The 14,807-nt window shown below is 34.6% G+C and overlaps 1 protein-coding gene across 2 annotated transcripts in view; it reads right to left on the bottom strand.

Annotated features, from left to right (window-relative positions):
* Positions 1 to 256: 256 nt before the first annotated feature.
* Positions 257 to 14,807, bottom strand: part of KCNJ3 (potassium inwardly rectifying channel subfamily J member 3) — a 169,426-nt gene continuing 154,875 nt past the window's right edge. The window contains exon 2 of one of the 2 annotated variants that reach the window (XM_054478809.2): positions 257 to 4,708. In XM_054478809.2, the coding sequence (XP_054334784.1) occupies positions 4,703 to 4,708 (6 nt within the window). In that variant the 3' untranslated portion in view covers positions 257 to 4,702. The remainder of the gene's footprint in view (positions 4,709 to 14,807) is intronic. The other variant, XM_054478807.2, reaches the window with a different exon arrangement.

Below are 14,807 nucleotides of genomic sequence, written 5' to 3'. Positions count from 1 at the left end.
AACGCAGGTCCTGAGTATCTGCATTATTAAGCTGGCGTTTGGTATTGCTGAAGCATCTTACCAATAAGCAGCCAAAATAAAAGGAAATATCAAGGAATGACTTGTGATGGATTTAATGATTGCCTTTCAGGAATTAAGAGTCTTATGATAAACAAACTGAGTCAAGAAGTGTGAATAATTAAGTGGTGAAGAGTGCAAAAAGGATGAGAACACTAAAAATTAAACCCAATCATGTTTCAAAAGTTTAATACCGTTTTTTATAAAATTGAACTTGCAGTATTGAATACATGAGTTTATATTTTTGAAGCTAAATGACCTTTTACACTTAAATAATTATAGATTTCATGCCAGAAAATGGAATTAGGTTGATGCTAATTTAAATATGTACAATGTAATTCAAACATAAATTCTGAAGAATGTAAGAACTAATAGAATGTAAGCCAGCTTTCCCATGACCCCAGTCTTCCTCCAGTAGAAATACTGTATTATGAGCTATTTTGTCCCGACAAAAAGGCACTTTTCATATTTTAAGCCATATATAGATAAATTTAAAACAGCATAAGAATCTTTCAGAAATAATTAATGGTAAAATATCCTCATTTTTCATTTTGTATATATTTACAAAAGTGTATTTACATATTTCTGAAAAGAATAAATGTTTAAACTGAAGATAAGCATTATCAAAATAATTGTGTTTCTTCTATTTACACCATTTTGATAAATAGAATGAAATATCTTACTATAACAGGACCTATATCATGAAAATGCTATAAAAAAGTTCTAGTTTCCACTTGTTATGTAGAGTTATTCAGTTCAATGATCACATCAGGTTTTCCTTTCCAATAGCCATGACATTGGTGGGCTGAAAATGATCTTGGCTTAAATTGACTTTTACTCTCTTTAATGTGAGCTCTTACAACTTCCAGAAATGGAAATAGCAGAGGTTAGGTTTTTATTCATTCAATAAAATGCATAACTTTTCATTACTGAAAGACATGTCATGAACATATTGAACAAATGTTACATGAAATAACTTTGGTAAGAAGTACTTCAGGCTGAAATATACGAAGCTGAGATGATTTTGCTTAGAATGATGTGTCAAAAAATCAGCAAAAGGAGAAGAAAAGCAATTCTTTATTTTTATCCAAATATATCAGACTTCATAATTTAGTTTCAACAAAAACTTCACCATATATCATCCAAACCAAGACATTGTAAGAGTGAAAGGGAGTGCTACTAATAATTACACAGGTACAACAGGTATAAACTGGAATTTTCCTGGGTAAACTGGGACCTATGATCAACCTAGAAATAAGGGTTAAACTGCAATTACATGCAGAAATCATACCTTTCCCACGCATGTGTGGAAAAGATAAAAAAAATACCATTCACTCAGATAAGGTAATTTTGACAACAGTAGCACTTTCTCATGAGATAGATTTCTGTTCACATATTATCCCCGTCCTAAGCCAGTCACATTTTCTAGAATAATCAATTTTTATTCCACACAGTTACTTTGCATTATGTTACCCTGTTTTTATTCTTTTTTTTTTTTTTTTGATGTTGAGATGGAGTCTCGCACTGTCACCCAGGCTGGAGTGCAGTGGCAGAATTTCGGCTCACTGCAACCTCCGCCTCCCAGGTTCAAGCGATTCTCCTGCCTCAGCTTCCCCAGTAGCTGGGATTACAGGTGCCTGCCACCACACCCAGTTAATTTTTGTATTTTTAGTAGAGACAGGTTTTCACCATGTTGTCCAGGCTGGTCTCGATCTCCTGACCTCAGGTGATCCCCCAACCTCGGCTTCTCAAAGTACTGGGATTACAGGCGTGAGCCACTGAGTCAGGCCTGTTTTCATTCTCTTAACTGATACTTTGATTGTCTGAAGTGGTCTTATTTTTTTTTTGTCTTCTCCCCACTCTCCTTCCGGTATACAGTGTTCATGGTGAGCAACGGCCTTCTCTGACTTAGCCATATCCAAATCCCCAGGAACTAAAAATGCCTACGACATAGAAGGCATGCAAAAATTTCGTTGAATGTGTGAATATACTTGGAGAGTTTGTTTTTGGTTCCATCTTCTCCTTGGTACCAAAGACAAATTAAAATGACTCTCCAAAGTAAATTATGGCTCTATTTAGTTTTAAGTTCTTGGACTAAATGATCTATGCACTTTTTTTCCACTGCTGGTAAATATACCATGCCCTGTGGACCCCTTTCTCTCTCTGTCACTATTTTGTTTCCTACATCTACAAACTAAGAAAGCTTGGTTATCAATGGGTATAGGGCAATTTTCTCCATTCGCAGTGGATGCACACTCCAGATTGATCATTTTGCCAGTAAGAATTCCCTGGTATATGTTTGCACCTACAGAATTTGGTTGATACAGAGGTAGCCAGAAGGTATTATTATAGTCAATGATTTAAGTGTTGATGTATTAATTTGCCAATAATAAAATTATCACAAAATTGTTAAAAAACAGGAAATAATGAGAGCCCAAACTAGCAATTAATGACTGACATATTAATGAGATTTTTTTTAAATTTGGGGCAGACTTAAATTACAATACTTAAAGAAGTTTTATAGGAAAACCCATGATATTGTGTTAAGGAGCACTTTTAAATTTTCATAAAAGTCTGCATTCCAAATTTTTATTTTGAAGCTGTTCTACTGATCACTAGTTTTGGTTCCTGCTGATGAGTCATAAATATCAGACTTCAGGATTAGAAAAAAACAGTACTGTTAAAATTATTTGGGTAGACCAGGGATCCAAGACACCAATAAAATCAGTGTTCACCAAAAAACTGTGTGTAAGATATCTTCAATTTATCTAATTTTAATTTCTCTCTGGTCTGTGCAAAAACTTCCTCCTGAACTATAAGTGACAGGCATGGGATAGGTTCCCTAGGTGAGGAAAAAGTCTATCCTGTTACAACAAATGCCATAAACAAGAAAACAGAATAAAAAAGAGACTCAATTAGACATACATATTTTAAGCATAAATATTTATCATCTGTTTCATTGCATTGTCATGTCTTCTTAAAATGATTGGTTTTTAAAATGGACAAAATTTCCAGAAAAAGAATGAAAATGTTTCCAATTTACTCAGTTTGAAACAGGGACAATTAATTGTGTAACTTCACACAGATTCTGATATATTCAATATAACTCGGCTACTGTCTATTAACATGATTCAGTGTTTGTTCAGAGCTCGTCTTTGTATTAGATCATATACAAAACATTTCCAGATTTTAATTAGTCTAGGAAAGGAATAATTCTCAAATTAATCAACAATTATTTCTCCCCAGTACTAGCAATTTTAAAAATCATAAGAAATATTCAATGCTATACTGAGTACTGGTATGCTCTAAAATTTACAATTTAAACATGTAATGGTTACATTTTTGCAGGGCCATAGATAGCACAAACTTGTGTGATTCTCTCATATAAAATACAATTGAAAGCCTCCCAGGACCTTAAACAGCAGAAAACATTAAATCAGATTTTAAAATGACAAAAATTTAAGGCTAAAATATTTGGTATTAATAATTAATGCCAGTAGCCTTCCTACTCTAATAAAGTAAACATGCACAAGAACTACAACTTTGAACAAAACATCACAATTTTATCAGATATATATGTATGTATGTATGTGTATGTATGTGTATATATATATGTATATGTGTGTATACATACACACACACACACAGACATATATTTAGTTTTATCGCCCTGAAAGCTATTCACTCATGTTTGGCTTAATACATATGTTAGAAATGTCGGGGAGAGTATCTCCCCTTTAAATATATATATATATATTTTTCCAGAATATACAATATAAATATGCCATATATAAATCATGCCATAAAACTAAATGCAAAATTTGCACATTATTGCATGCTTGATGTGATAATACATGCCCGTTAATAACTTCCTTATGATGTCCTCCCTCCATAACTGTTGCTTTCTTCACATTAGCAATACTTGGGAAAGGAAGGGTTCTCAAATATGCTTGTAGAACCGGGAGGAAAATATACTTTCAGATTCCTTAGGGAGAATTACCTCATCGCCAAATATTGGACTATTACTAAATCAAACATTAAATAATGCCTAAGGGAGTGCTTTGTTATGTGAAGCGATCAGAGTTCATTTTTCTTAATTTGGCTGGAAGGTTCCCTTCCATCCTAGCTGCTCCTCCAGCCATCTTTTGAAGCTTTGGTGGCAAATCAGCCACAGACTGGCTCATGGGATCAGATAACATCTTGGTGGTTTTAGATACCAGTTTTTCTTCTGAGTTGCCCGGAACTGAACTTATTCGTTGAAGTTTCATGGGCAAGTCTCCCAAGCTGTAGGCTTTTTCTGAAGTTGTAGAACTCATCCTCAAGAGTTTTTTGGGAAAGTCTTCTCTTCCAGTAATTTTCTGCAGCTTAGATGGTAGTTTTGTAGTAATATCATCTAGTCCATCTAAGCATTCCACAGAATTATGTCTTTCTTTGCTGTTAGTTATGGCTGGTGCTATTAAAGGGGACGACATGAGAAGCATTTCCTCCTGCTCTTTCACACTGTAAGGTGGGGTGGGGACTTCAAATGTTGCATGGAACTGGGAGTAATCAACTTTAAAGAATCCTTCTTCTAAGGAAATTACAGGAAAAAAACGATGACCCCAAAGAACTTCATCTTCAGTATATGATGTTCGAGCTTGACAAGTCATCCCTACAAGAAAAGAGAAAATTCTTGATAAATTATGCATAGTGGAAGCACATGTAAAGCCGGTTTGGCCTAAATAATTCATTTCACTTTCTTATCTAGGTTTTGGGCTGTTTATCTGAAGCCTGAATAATAGAATAAATTAAAAGTTGTACTCTAAGTTAATAGCTTTGATACATATACTTTCTTTCAACAAAAAACACAGGGTGATGATACTATTCATGTTTGAAGGATAACGCATCATTACCTAAATATTAACCACAAACCAAAAGCAAAAGTAGCATAGAATAATTACAGAACATACGTGTCCCTATAAGGAGATAAGTGGAAAAATTATGTAACAATTTTTCATCATTTAAGAAACAGTGTCATAAATAAAACAAATCTGATTTTGAATCTAAACTTTAATATTGTGTAAACTTAGAAAATACATTTAACTATCACTTTATTCTTCTGCAGAGTAAAGCACTGTCAACAATACCTGTCTCACAACATTGCTGTGACCATGAAATAACATATACAGAAATGTAAAATTTGTCATATAATATCTACAATAAGTGACTCAATTAATGGACGCTTACCTTTTTCTCTTTACATAGCAAAGGCTTGCTATGGGGGGTAGGAGGACAAAAGGTAACTCTCCCAAGTATTTGTTAAGCGAATAAAAGGTGGTAATATTTATATGCTAGAAAAAGAAAAGTCATTGTGCTGGTTCTATTCTTTTGCATCTATAATGCCAGAATAAACTTTTGCTCAAGTCTCAGAAATCCACATGCTAAAATCAGTGATCTGGGCCATGTGATGTATCAAGTTCCATTCCTGCTCTAGGAATATCTGGAACTGGATGCTGGCTATCAGATGTAAATTTTTTCAATTTATCAATTATGTTCCTTGGATATCATTTGCCTCATGGTATTCTAATTTACTCAATTTTGTTCTCTTCATAAATCATTTATTTCAATTGTGTAACAATCAAATCAGTCAACTTGTGAATTTTCATTTTGTGAAGACTGGAAGTACAGGAATAAATTAAAAACATATATCAAGTTTCTGTCTCATATTAGTCAAAAGACACAATTTTCTGTAAGTAGTAAAATTCACCAATTTGTCTACTTTAATAGAAGTCTAATAGACTTCTATTAAAGGCTATTAAAATGTAAGATAATGATGAATTTTAAAAAACATCCCCTCAATAATTAAGTGTAATTTAAATAAGTCATGATAGTTTTTCTTCATTCATTTCAATTCTCCCCCATCCATTATAAGTAATTTCTATTGTTTTTAAGCCTGGCATAGTTGGAAGGAAGGGATATTCTGTCTTTTTTCTAACTGACTAGCAATCAGACATACAATACATATAAATAATTAGGATATAATGCATAAATAAGAAGTCACATTTGAATCCTTCCAAAATCTTGCCTTATGAATATTCTGTTATATATTACCAAAGAATTAGTTGTTATCACTATATACTATGTTTTTTCAAGACAGTTTTAAAATAAACTCATGGAAAATTAGTATCTATCATGTGGCTAGCACTGTGTTAGGTGCTCTCTCTCTTCTTCCCTCTTTTTTTTTCCATTCTAATCCTCAAAATGGTCCTGTTAAGAAGATATTCTTGTGTCTATTTTAAAGATAGGGAATTTAGTGCTCAGAGGTTAAGTCTCTTGACCTTTCTTGAGCACAGATCTAATACGCTGTAGAGAAAAAAATGTATCATCCTATTTCTATCTGTGGGTTTTTTTTTTTAATTGTTGTTGTTATTTTACTTTGCCGTAATGTCTCTAATATTTTAGTTAGGAACTCAGTTATCACTTAAACTCTGTAATGGTGCAAATCTGACTATGATCAAATATCCGTGTTTATAATCAATTTTACGTGAGGAATAGCCCCAGAAACATTTATATATAAGATAATAAAATTAGTTTTAAAATATTAAGTGTAAACACACATGTAGCAGCATTCTGTATTTTCTAATAACTTTCTAGCCTCTAAGTATTTCATAAGAAAAATCGTAGATTGTCACTTAATCAGGAAAAATAAAAAATGTATTTCCCGATATATTTACTTGGTTTTATTTTGAGAAATTTAAAGATAAAGAAAAATATCTAGAATAAAGAATAAATATCTGATGTCACTGTTAAGATAAGAAATAATAAAACAAATAATGTGGAAGTGCCTTATATTTTCTCCCTAAAAGCAGCCACTGTCATTCTAAGTGTCCTTCCCATCCAAGACATTAATTTAAATTTAAGAAAAAAGACTATAAATATATTTTTACTAAGTGATAATACCGCCTTACAATCTTTTTTATTTTTATGTTTTTCGAGATGAGATCTCACTGTGCCACCCAGGCTGCGGTGCAGTGGCACCATCTCGGTTCATTGCAACCTCAACCTCCCTGGGATCAGGTGATCCTCCCACCTCAGCCTCCCAAGTGGGCTGTATTTTTTTGTAGAGACAGGGTTTTGTCATGTTACTCAGACTCATCTTGAACCCAGCCACTTTTTTAATTTTAAAAACTTCAATCATTGAAAATTGATGTCAGGCAGAATTATCCTAAGTAAGGTCACTTACTCAATATAATTCAGTGTCTTAAAAAGTAAGGAAAGTTTGTAAGTTTGTCCTTTGATTAATATAAATAAATATTTACATTGAGTTAAAGTAAATTCAGGTTATGAAGTCTGTTCAATTATTTCTAACAATCACAAAGTAAATTTGGAGGTAAAATTTGATGATATCACCATCTTAGCCCATTTCATTTTGGTGGCCTTTTTTTTATTTTTACATTGGGAAAATAACATTAAACAAAAAATCAAAATTTTGCCCCCGCTTTTACCATTACAATTGGGAAAATAAATCTTATAAAATTTTAACATTGGGAAAACTGGCCATCAATTATTAAGGTACTTAAAATGCTATGACATCTACAGTGGAAACGTGTATTCAAATGTTTGTTGGCATTAAAATACTTATAATCATTGTTACTGAAATGCCAATGCATGATTTCGACTGAAAAGGAAGGTGGAGAATCTATTTTACTAGATAAAATTAACTTTACTTATTTTCACAGCAAACTCACATAAGTGAGGCTACATCTGAAATATAATTAAAAAGTTTATGAATCTGGCTGTCAATGCCACTATTAAATAGCTTGTGAAAATTACCTAAAGCTCTCTCGCTCTGTTTTCTCCTTTATCAACTAGAGATAACAACATATCTTCTCTTAGAAACCTACTGAAAGTTTGAAAGTAAAAGACATAGAACCTTGCTTGGTGTTTAGGCAATGCCCGTTAATAAGTTTAAAAGTCACTGGCTATGAGATAACAATTATTTTTTTTTCAGATGGGCTCTTGTTCTGCCACCCAGGCTGGAGTGCAGTGGTGGGATCATAGCTGACTGCAGCCTCAAACCCCTGGGCTCAAGCAATCTTCTTGCCTGTTACTCCAAGTAGCTGGTATTACAGGCACGAGCCACCAAGTCTGGCTAATTTTCAATTTTTTGTAGAGATGGGGTCTCACAAAAGGCTGCTCTCCAATTCCTAGCCTCAAGTAATCCTCCCACCTCAGCCTCTCAAAGTGCTGGAATTACAGGTATAAGTCATTATGCCCAGCCAGTAATTTGTTTTTAAAATTGTCAGACAAACATTCAAAATATTTAAAAATATAGAAAAAAGTTACATTACTGATATTTCCAACTTTTAGGGTTTCTCAACATTTTCCACCTAACTACCCCTAATAGCAGAAGAGACTAAGTATGGACATATGGGGTGTATTAAAAGGCTTGCAGCAAGCAGAATGGCTAAAATCAATGTTAATACTATGTTAATCATGCCAAGAACATTTGCCAAGAACAGAGCTAAGTCCAGCACCTTAACCTTTGTTTGTTTTTCTGCTGTTCCTGTCCTACTTTCATTAGATGTAGGTACCCAAATAGCAGACATTTCCAATTCACAAGCATAGTTTTAAAATCTGGTTTCATCTCAGGATATTATGAATTTGCAATCAATATATGGATAAAGATATGGAAGATTTATAAATTGGATAACAGAAAAATGTCTATGTTTGCCAATCTGCATCTTAGACAATGAACTAAGATAAGATATAATTGAGAAAGTACTTCTTTTTGCAAAAGTTATCCCAAAATGGTGATGAAAAAATAAAATGCAAATTTCAACTGAGAAGATTTAAAGTAGATATCATTATGGTTTCTAAGAACATGCATGTACCATATCATTCTTCCTTCTAGAATTAGAATGCTTTATATTTCTTATTCTAATTAAAGTTATTTTAAAATAATCCATGCTTAGATTCATAATTGCAAATGCCATTTGAATTAAAATAAATGCAAGTGACTACTATTATTCAAAGGGTACTATGAGATTGCACCTCTTAGCCAGCAACACAACTGTTTGCATGTTTTAACCAGATTCCAGACTTGAACAAATGTGGTGAAAATCAACATGAGCTCATCTCTGTGGAAACTGGCAAAGCAACAGATGCTGCTACTGGAAATAGCTGGGACTTTTGAATCCTTAGATAAAAAACATTTTGTAAAAAAAAAAAAAAAAAAAAAAGATTTATTCTGTGCATTGCATCGCAATATTCACAGATTTAAAAGGGTATATACTATTGTTTAGTGTAATTTATTCCAGTATCAGTATGTCCATTTAAAATGGTAGAAGCAACATAGTCTAACCTCTTTATTTTTGACATTTTCCTTTCCTGATTCTGCCTTTAAACTGAACTAAGTCCATCCTTTTAACTGAATTAAACATTCATTCAAAGAACAGATCTGTGGAAGGTTTTAAAGTGAAAATGACAAAGTGAGTTGTTATTTGACATGTCCTTAATTAAACTTTCAGGATATCTCTAACTCAGTTATTTTCCATTGTTTCTCCTAGCCGGAGATGGTGGATGTGTCACTCACAAAGGGGGCACAATATGGTTAAAAACAATATAACCACAGGCCAAGGGAAATGTCTGAATGCTGTGACACAGAAAATATCACACAATCAATAACTTCTGAACATGGAGGCTTTATCTAAACCTTACCCAATATAGATGTGTTTTGGGGAGGTTGGGGGAGAGAAGAAAGGGAAGGAGGAAAGATAGATAGAAGGATAGAGAGAATCAGACCCAGAGAGAGAAAAAAGAGAGAGGAGTGAGAGCAAAAGAGCGTTCTCCTGCAATGGTAGCTGTGGCTGTGTTTTATCACACATACATCAAACAAAAGCAAAAAAACAAAAAACAGCAACAAAAAAAACAGAAGAGCAAATCCCTTTCAGTTAAGCCATGTAGTAATAATATCTCTATAGGATTATATGTCAAGTATCTCTCTAAAGCACTATTTACAAGTTGTCTTTAATCCTCACAACTCTTCGAGGAAGAGACTGTTATCCCCCTTCCTATTTTCTAGAGGTGGAAACTGAGTCACAGGGATACAAGATAGTAGGATCACATAGAGGTGACGCAGCTGGAAATTGAACATAAGAAATCAGGCTTGAGGATTCATGCTGTTAATCTCATCTCTCTGTCAAGTAGTACTGTGTAGGCAAAAGAAGAAACAAAGGAGTTTATTACTAGTAATATAATTAGTGGATATTCAAATTAAAGCGTCAACTTTTGGTTACAAAAGCATCAAGTCTGTGATTCTGTGGTCAAGGGGACCAGATTTGCCACAATAAAAATCAAAGCAAGTGATGAAAGAAATGAACCTTTCTTCAGGGATGAACACCAGAGGCACTCTGCACAACTCCCTGGAGTAAGTACTGTGGTGTCAGACGACCCTGGGGCCACATCCCAGCTCTACCACCTATGCTGTTTACCTTTGGAATGGTGCTTTGCCTCTCTGAACCTCTGTTTTTCTAATCTTGAAAATTATAATAATAATAGTACTTATATTCTAGGATAATTGGAATAATTTTATGAGATATTGTATGCAATGTGTTTAGCAATGTCTTAATAAATATTAGTGATATTTATTGTAGCTGCTATTACATGTGGAAAAAGTATGGGAAACCAATTGATGAGTGAACTCTTAAGAATTAAAATAATGAATCATCTTCCTACTGGACGGGAAAAAGAAATATTTGCTAATGTGACTGTTGGTTGAAATTGCTAATTATAAACATAAAAATAATGGTGGTGATATTAATTACATATTGAGTAACAATGTGCCAAATATAGGTTTTATATGTGCTATATAGGTTTTATATATTTTATCTCACTATCTCATCACAGCAAAACTGTAAATAAGATTTTATTATTTTCATATTTCCAGGAGAATTATAGAGCTTGAAATTTCAAGTAACAGAGAATAAACAGCAGAGCTAAGTCCAGAACTCATACTGATTCCCAAACCTAAGCTCTTAACAAATAACTTTACTATCTATTGACTTCCTTAGTGAAAGCATATTACACCAAAACATAGAATTAAAAATTAATATTATTTGTGCAAATATATATAGGTGGTATATGTATATGTATATGTATATTTGAGTTATTTGTTATTAAGTAAATTGTACACTGTTCATTTCTAGTGTGGGATCCAGATTTCTTAACTACTTTCCTGAATAAACAAAGCCTTTTGGTATCACTATAGGATCTGAAGTGAAGGGATTCTATAGGACAATGCTAGCTGATATTCTGGTGTCCACAGTAAGCAAGTCATATCAGCCCTAGAGGCCAGTTGCAGAGAGGGTAAAGCATCGGTTTTAATGTCAGATGTGCCTAACATCAAACACTGAATCCCAGCTCCACCAGTAATTAATATGTGACCTTACAAAAACTAATACATCTCTTTAAGCTTTAGTTTCATTATCTGTAAATTAAGGCCCACCCTGCTGATTTCACAAGAAGATTGTGAGAATTAAATGAAATTAAGTGACATATGTAAACTACATGGACGATAAATATTGATAATTTTCTCTCAGAAGAATCCTTAAATACAGGCTATATGACTACAACTTTCATTTACACAGGCACATACACAGAAGAAAAAATCCTGAAAATTTAACCAAATAACGTGTTAGTTTTTTCCATAAATCTATTCTATTATTTACTTCAAATTGGCAGTTGTTTTAATAACTGAATCAGCTAACAGCTTAGCATGCAAAGTATGTTGTGTATCACCAAGTAACTTCCTAGTCCACCCTACATATTGCCCTGAGGATTGTTGAATTAGGACTATAGCTGTTTCTTCTCTAAGGTACTTCCAAAATTTCACCCATCTTCCAAGATATATTAACTGTAACACTAACTTGGCATTCTCTGCATGCTCTCTATTGTGTTGCACTGAGCTGAACTCAAATGTAAAGTATAAACTTTCTGAAGAAGCTTATGATTTTTTTAAAAAATCTTGTTTATAAAACACAAAGACACTGCATACATTACAGTTCAATAATACTAAGGTTACTGGCAATAGGCTCTTTTGAGATACAGGTTGCAAAGCCATTAAGAATACATAAATTGCTTCCAGAAACTGCAGTTTTCAAAAAGATGGAATCTCTTTAAATCTCCACATATTCTGCTCAAAACAGACTTTTAGCGAGGAGTAGAAGGTTCTGGCATGCATTCAACTCAATATTATCCTCTATTATTTACAAGCACTTGGTCTTACAATGTGTTCTCAGACATCAGTTTGCCACTACTGCTCAAGCTAGGTCAAATAATTTTAAAAAACTAAAAATAAATAAAGAAGAAAAGCCCAGTTGTATTTGTGAGAAAATAAAGCTTCAATAAGAATTTTATGAACAAATATTTCAAATACAATACTTAAGGTTTCTAAGCTCCCAGAACAAAAGAAAAAATAGATTTTTAACAATGACCAACAGAACACAATGTTAGATGTTCAAAAAGGAAGAGAAGTGCAGATGCTAAAGGCTCACGGTCAGGTAGAAAACATGACAGGAAATTCACAATCATATTGCTGAAAATATATTTAGGAGAGACAGGGAAATATTAAGCAAAAGAACATGGGCTTTGAATATAAACTTGAGATTGCTCCTGTTTGGATAACTCACTGTTAGTAAGACGTTGAGCATGTTATAATTATCTGAACCTTGACTGCTATAAAATATGGGTAGTAGTACTAGATAAAATATATAATGTATATGGTTATTGTGACTATAAATGATACAACCTATTTATGGGCCTACTATATTAGCTGGTAAATAATAAAGGTTCAATCACTGATCACTATTATCCGTCATGATTATTAAGGTTCCAATTAAAAGATTAGTTCAGATATATTTTAAATCTTTAGTGATCATTTAATTTTTCAGAAACAGATCAATGCATAGAATAATTTTCACCATGTTAATTTCTGGCAATTTGATACAGACTACGTTGTCTATATTTATCTGGAATATGAGGAAGTATATATAATGAAGTGAGTAAAACAAACATGAGGAACTGAGCCCAGTCTACTATCACTGTCAACCTGGCCTGCTCTGAACAAATTTGACTGAACTTTGTAGTAACTACTTTCTCAAAAATATAATTGAATTATCTGCTGTGTTAACAAAGCACTACCTTTAACTCTCTATTCTATTACTTTAATTAGAAGCATTGCAGAATTTGCCAAATTCACTTTCTTTTTTTTTTTTTTTTTTCTGAGACAGAGTCTCACTGTGACACCCAGGCTGGAGGGCAGTGGTACGATCTCGGCTCACTGCAACCTCCACCTCCCAGGTTCAAGCAGTTCTCCTGCCTCAGCCTCCCAAGTAGCTAAGACTACAGGCACATACCACATGCCCAGCTAATTTTTGTATTTTCAGTAGAGAAAGGGTTTCACCATATTGACCAGGCTGGTCTCGAACTCCTGACCTCAAGTGATCCACCCGCCTCAGCCTCCCAAAGTGCTGGGATTACAGGCATGAGCCACCGCACCTGGCCCAAATTCACTTTCAACTGATTATTATTCCTTTAACCTAACAGTGGAAATGTCCCAGTCTCATCACACCGTTTTCTGCTTTCTCCTTATGGTATTTATTAAAACATGTTTCTTTGCATTTTGAATTATAGAATAAAAGCAATAGCTACCTAAATAAATTCATGCTATTGCAGTAAGATACAATTTTTGGCTTTCAAAATATCTTAACTATACAACTACAATATAATATAACTATTATTGAAAGAGACTCCATAAGACTGATATCAGAAAAGATATTTTTCAGGCCCAGTGCAGTGGCTCACACCTGTAATCCCAGCACTTTGGGAGGCCAAAGCAGGCGGATCACTTCAGGTCAGGAGTTTGAGACCAGCCTGAACAACATGGTAAAACCCCATTTCTACTAAAAATACAAAAATCAGCTGGGTGTGGTGGCACACGTCTCTAATCCCAGCTACTTGGGAGGCTGAGGCACCAGAATCTCTTGAACCCAAGAGGCAGAGATTGCAGTGGGCTGAGATTATGCCACTGCACTCCAGCCTGGGAGACTGAGCAGACTCTGTCTCAAAAAATATATTTTTTTCAAAAGAAAAATAGAATAAATTTCTAGCTTAAGGCATTCCAAAATGGCCAAATAGGAACAGCTCTGGTCTACAGCTCCCAATGTGATCGACGCAGAAGACAGGTGATTTCTGCATTTCCAACTGAGGTACCTGGTTCATCTCATTGCGACTGGTTGGACAGTGGGTGCAGCCCACAGAGGGCGAGCTGAAGCAGGCAGGACAAGGCGTCTCCTCACCTAGGAAGCACAAGGGGTCTGGGGATTTCCCTTTCCTAGCCATGGGAAGCCGTGACAGACTACCTGGAAAAATGAGGCACTCCTGCCCAAATACTGTGCTTTTCCCAAGGTCTTAGCAACCAGCAGACAAGGTGATTCTCTCCCATGCCTGCCTCGGAGGGTTCCACACCCACGGAGTCTTGCTCACTGCTAGCGCAGCAGTCTGAGATCAATCTGCGAGGTGGCAGCCTGGCTGGGGGAGGGGCATCCGCCATTGCTGAGGCTTGAGTAGATAAACAAAGCGACGGGGAAGCTTGAACTGGGCGGAGCCCACTGCAGCTCAACAAGGTCCACTGCCTCTAGACTCCACCTCTGTGGGCAGGGCATAGTTGAACAAAAGGCAGCAGACAACTTCTGCAGATTTAAACGTCCCTG

This window comes from Pongo pygmaeus, chromosome 11 (genome assembly GCF_028885625.2).
Source record: "Pongo pygmaeus isolate AG05252 chromosome 11, NHGRI_mPonPyg2-v2.0_pri, whole genome shotgun sequence".
NCBI lineage: Eukaryota > Metazoa > Chordata > Mammalia > Primates > Hominidae > Pongo > Pongo pygmaeus.
The sequence above is the reverse complement of the archived record's forward strand: the minus strand, read 5'-3'. Positions and strand labels throughout refer to the sequence as shown.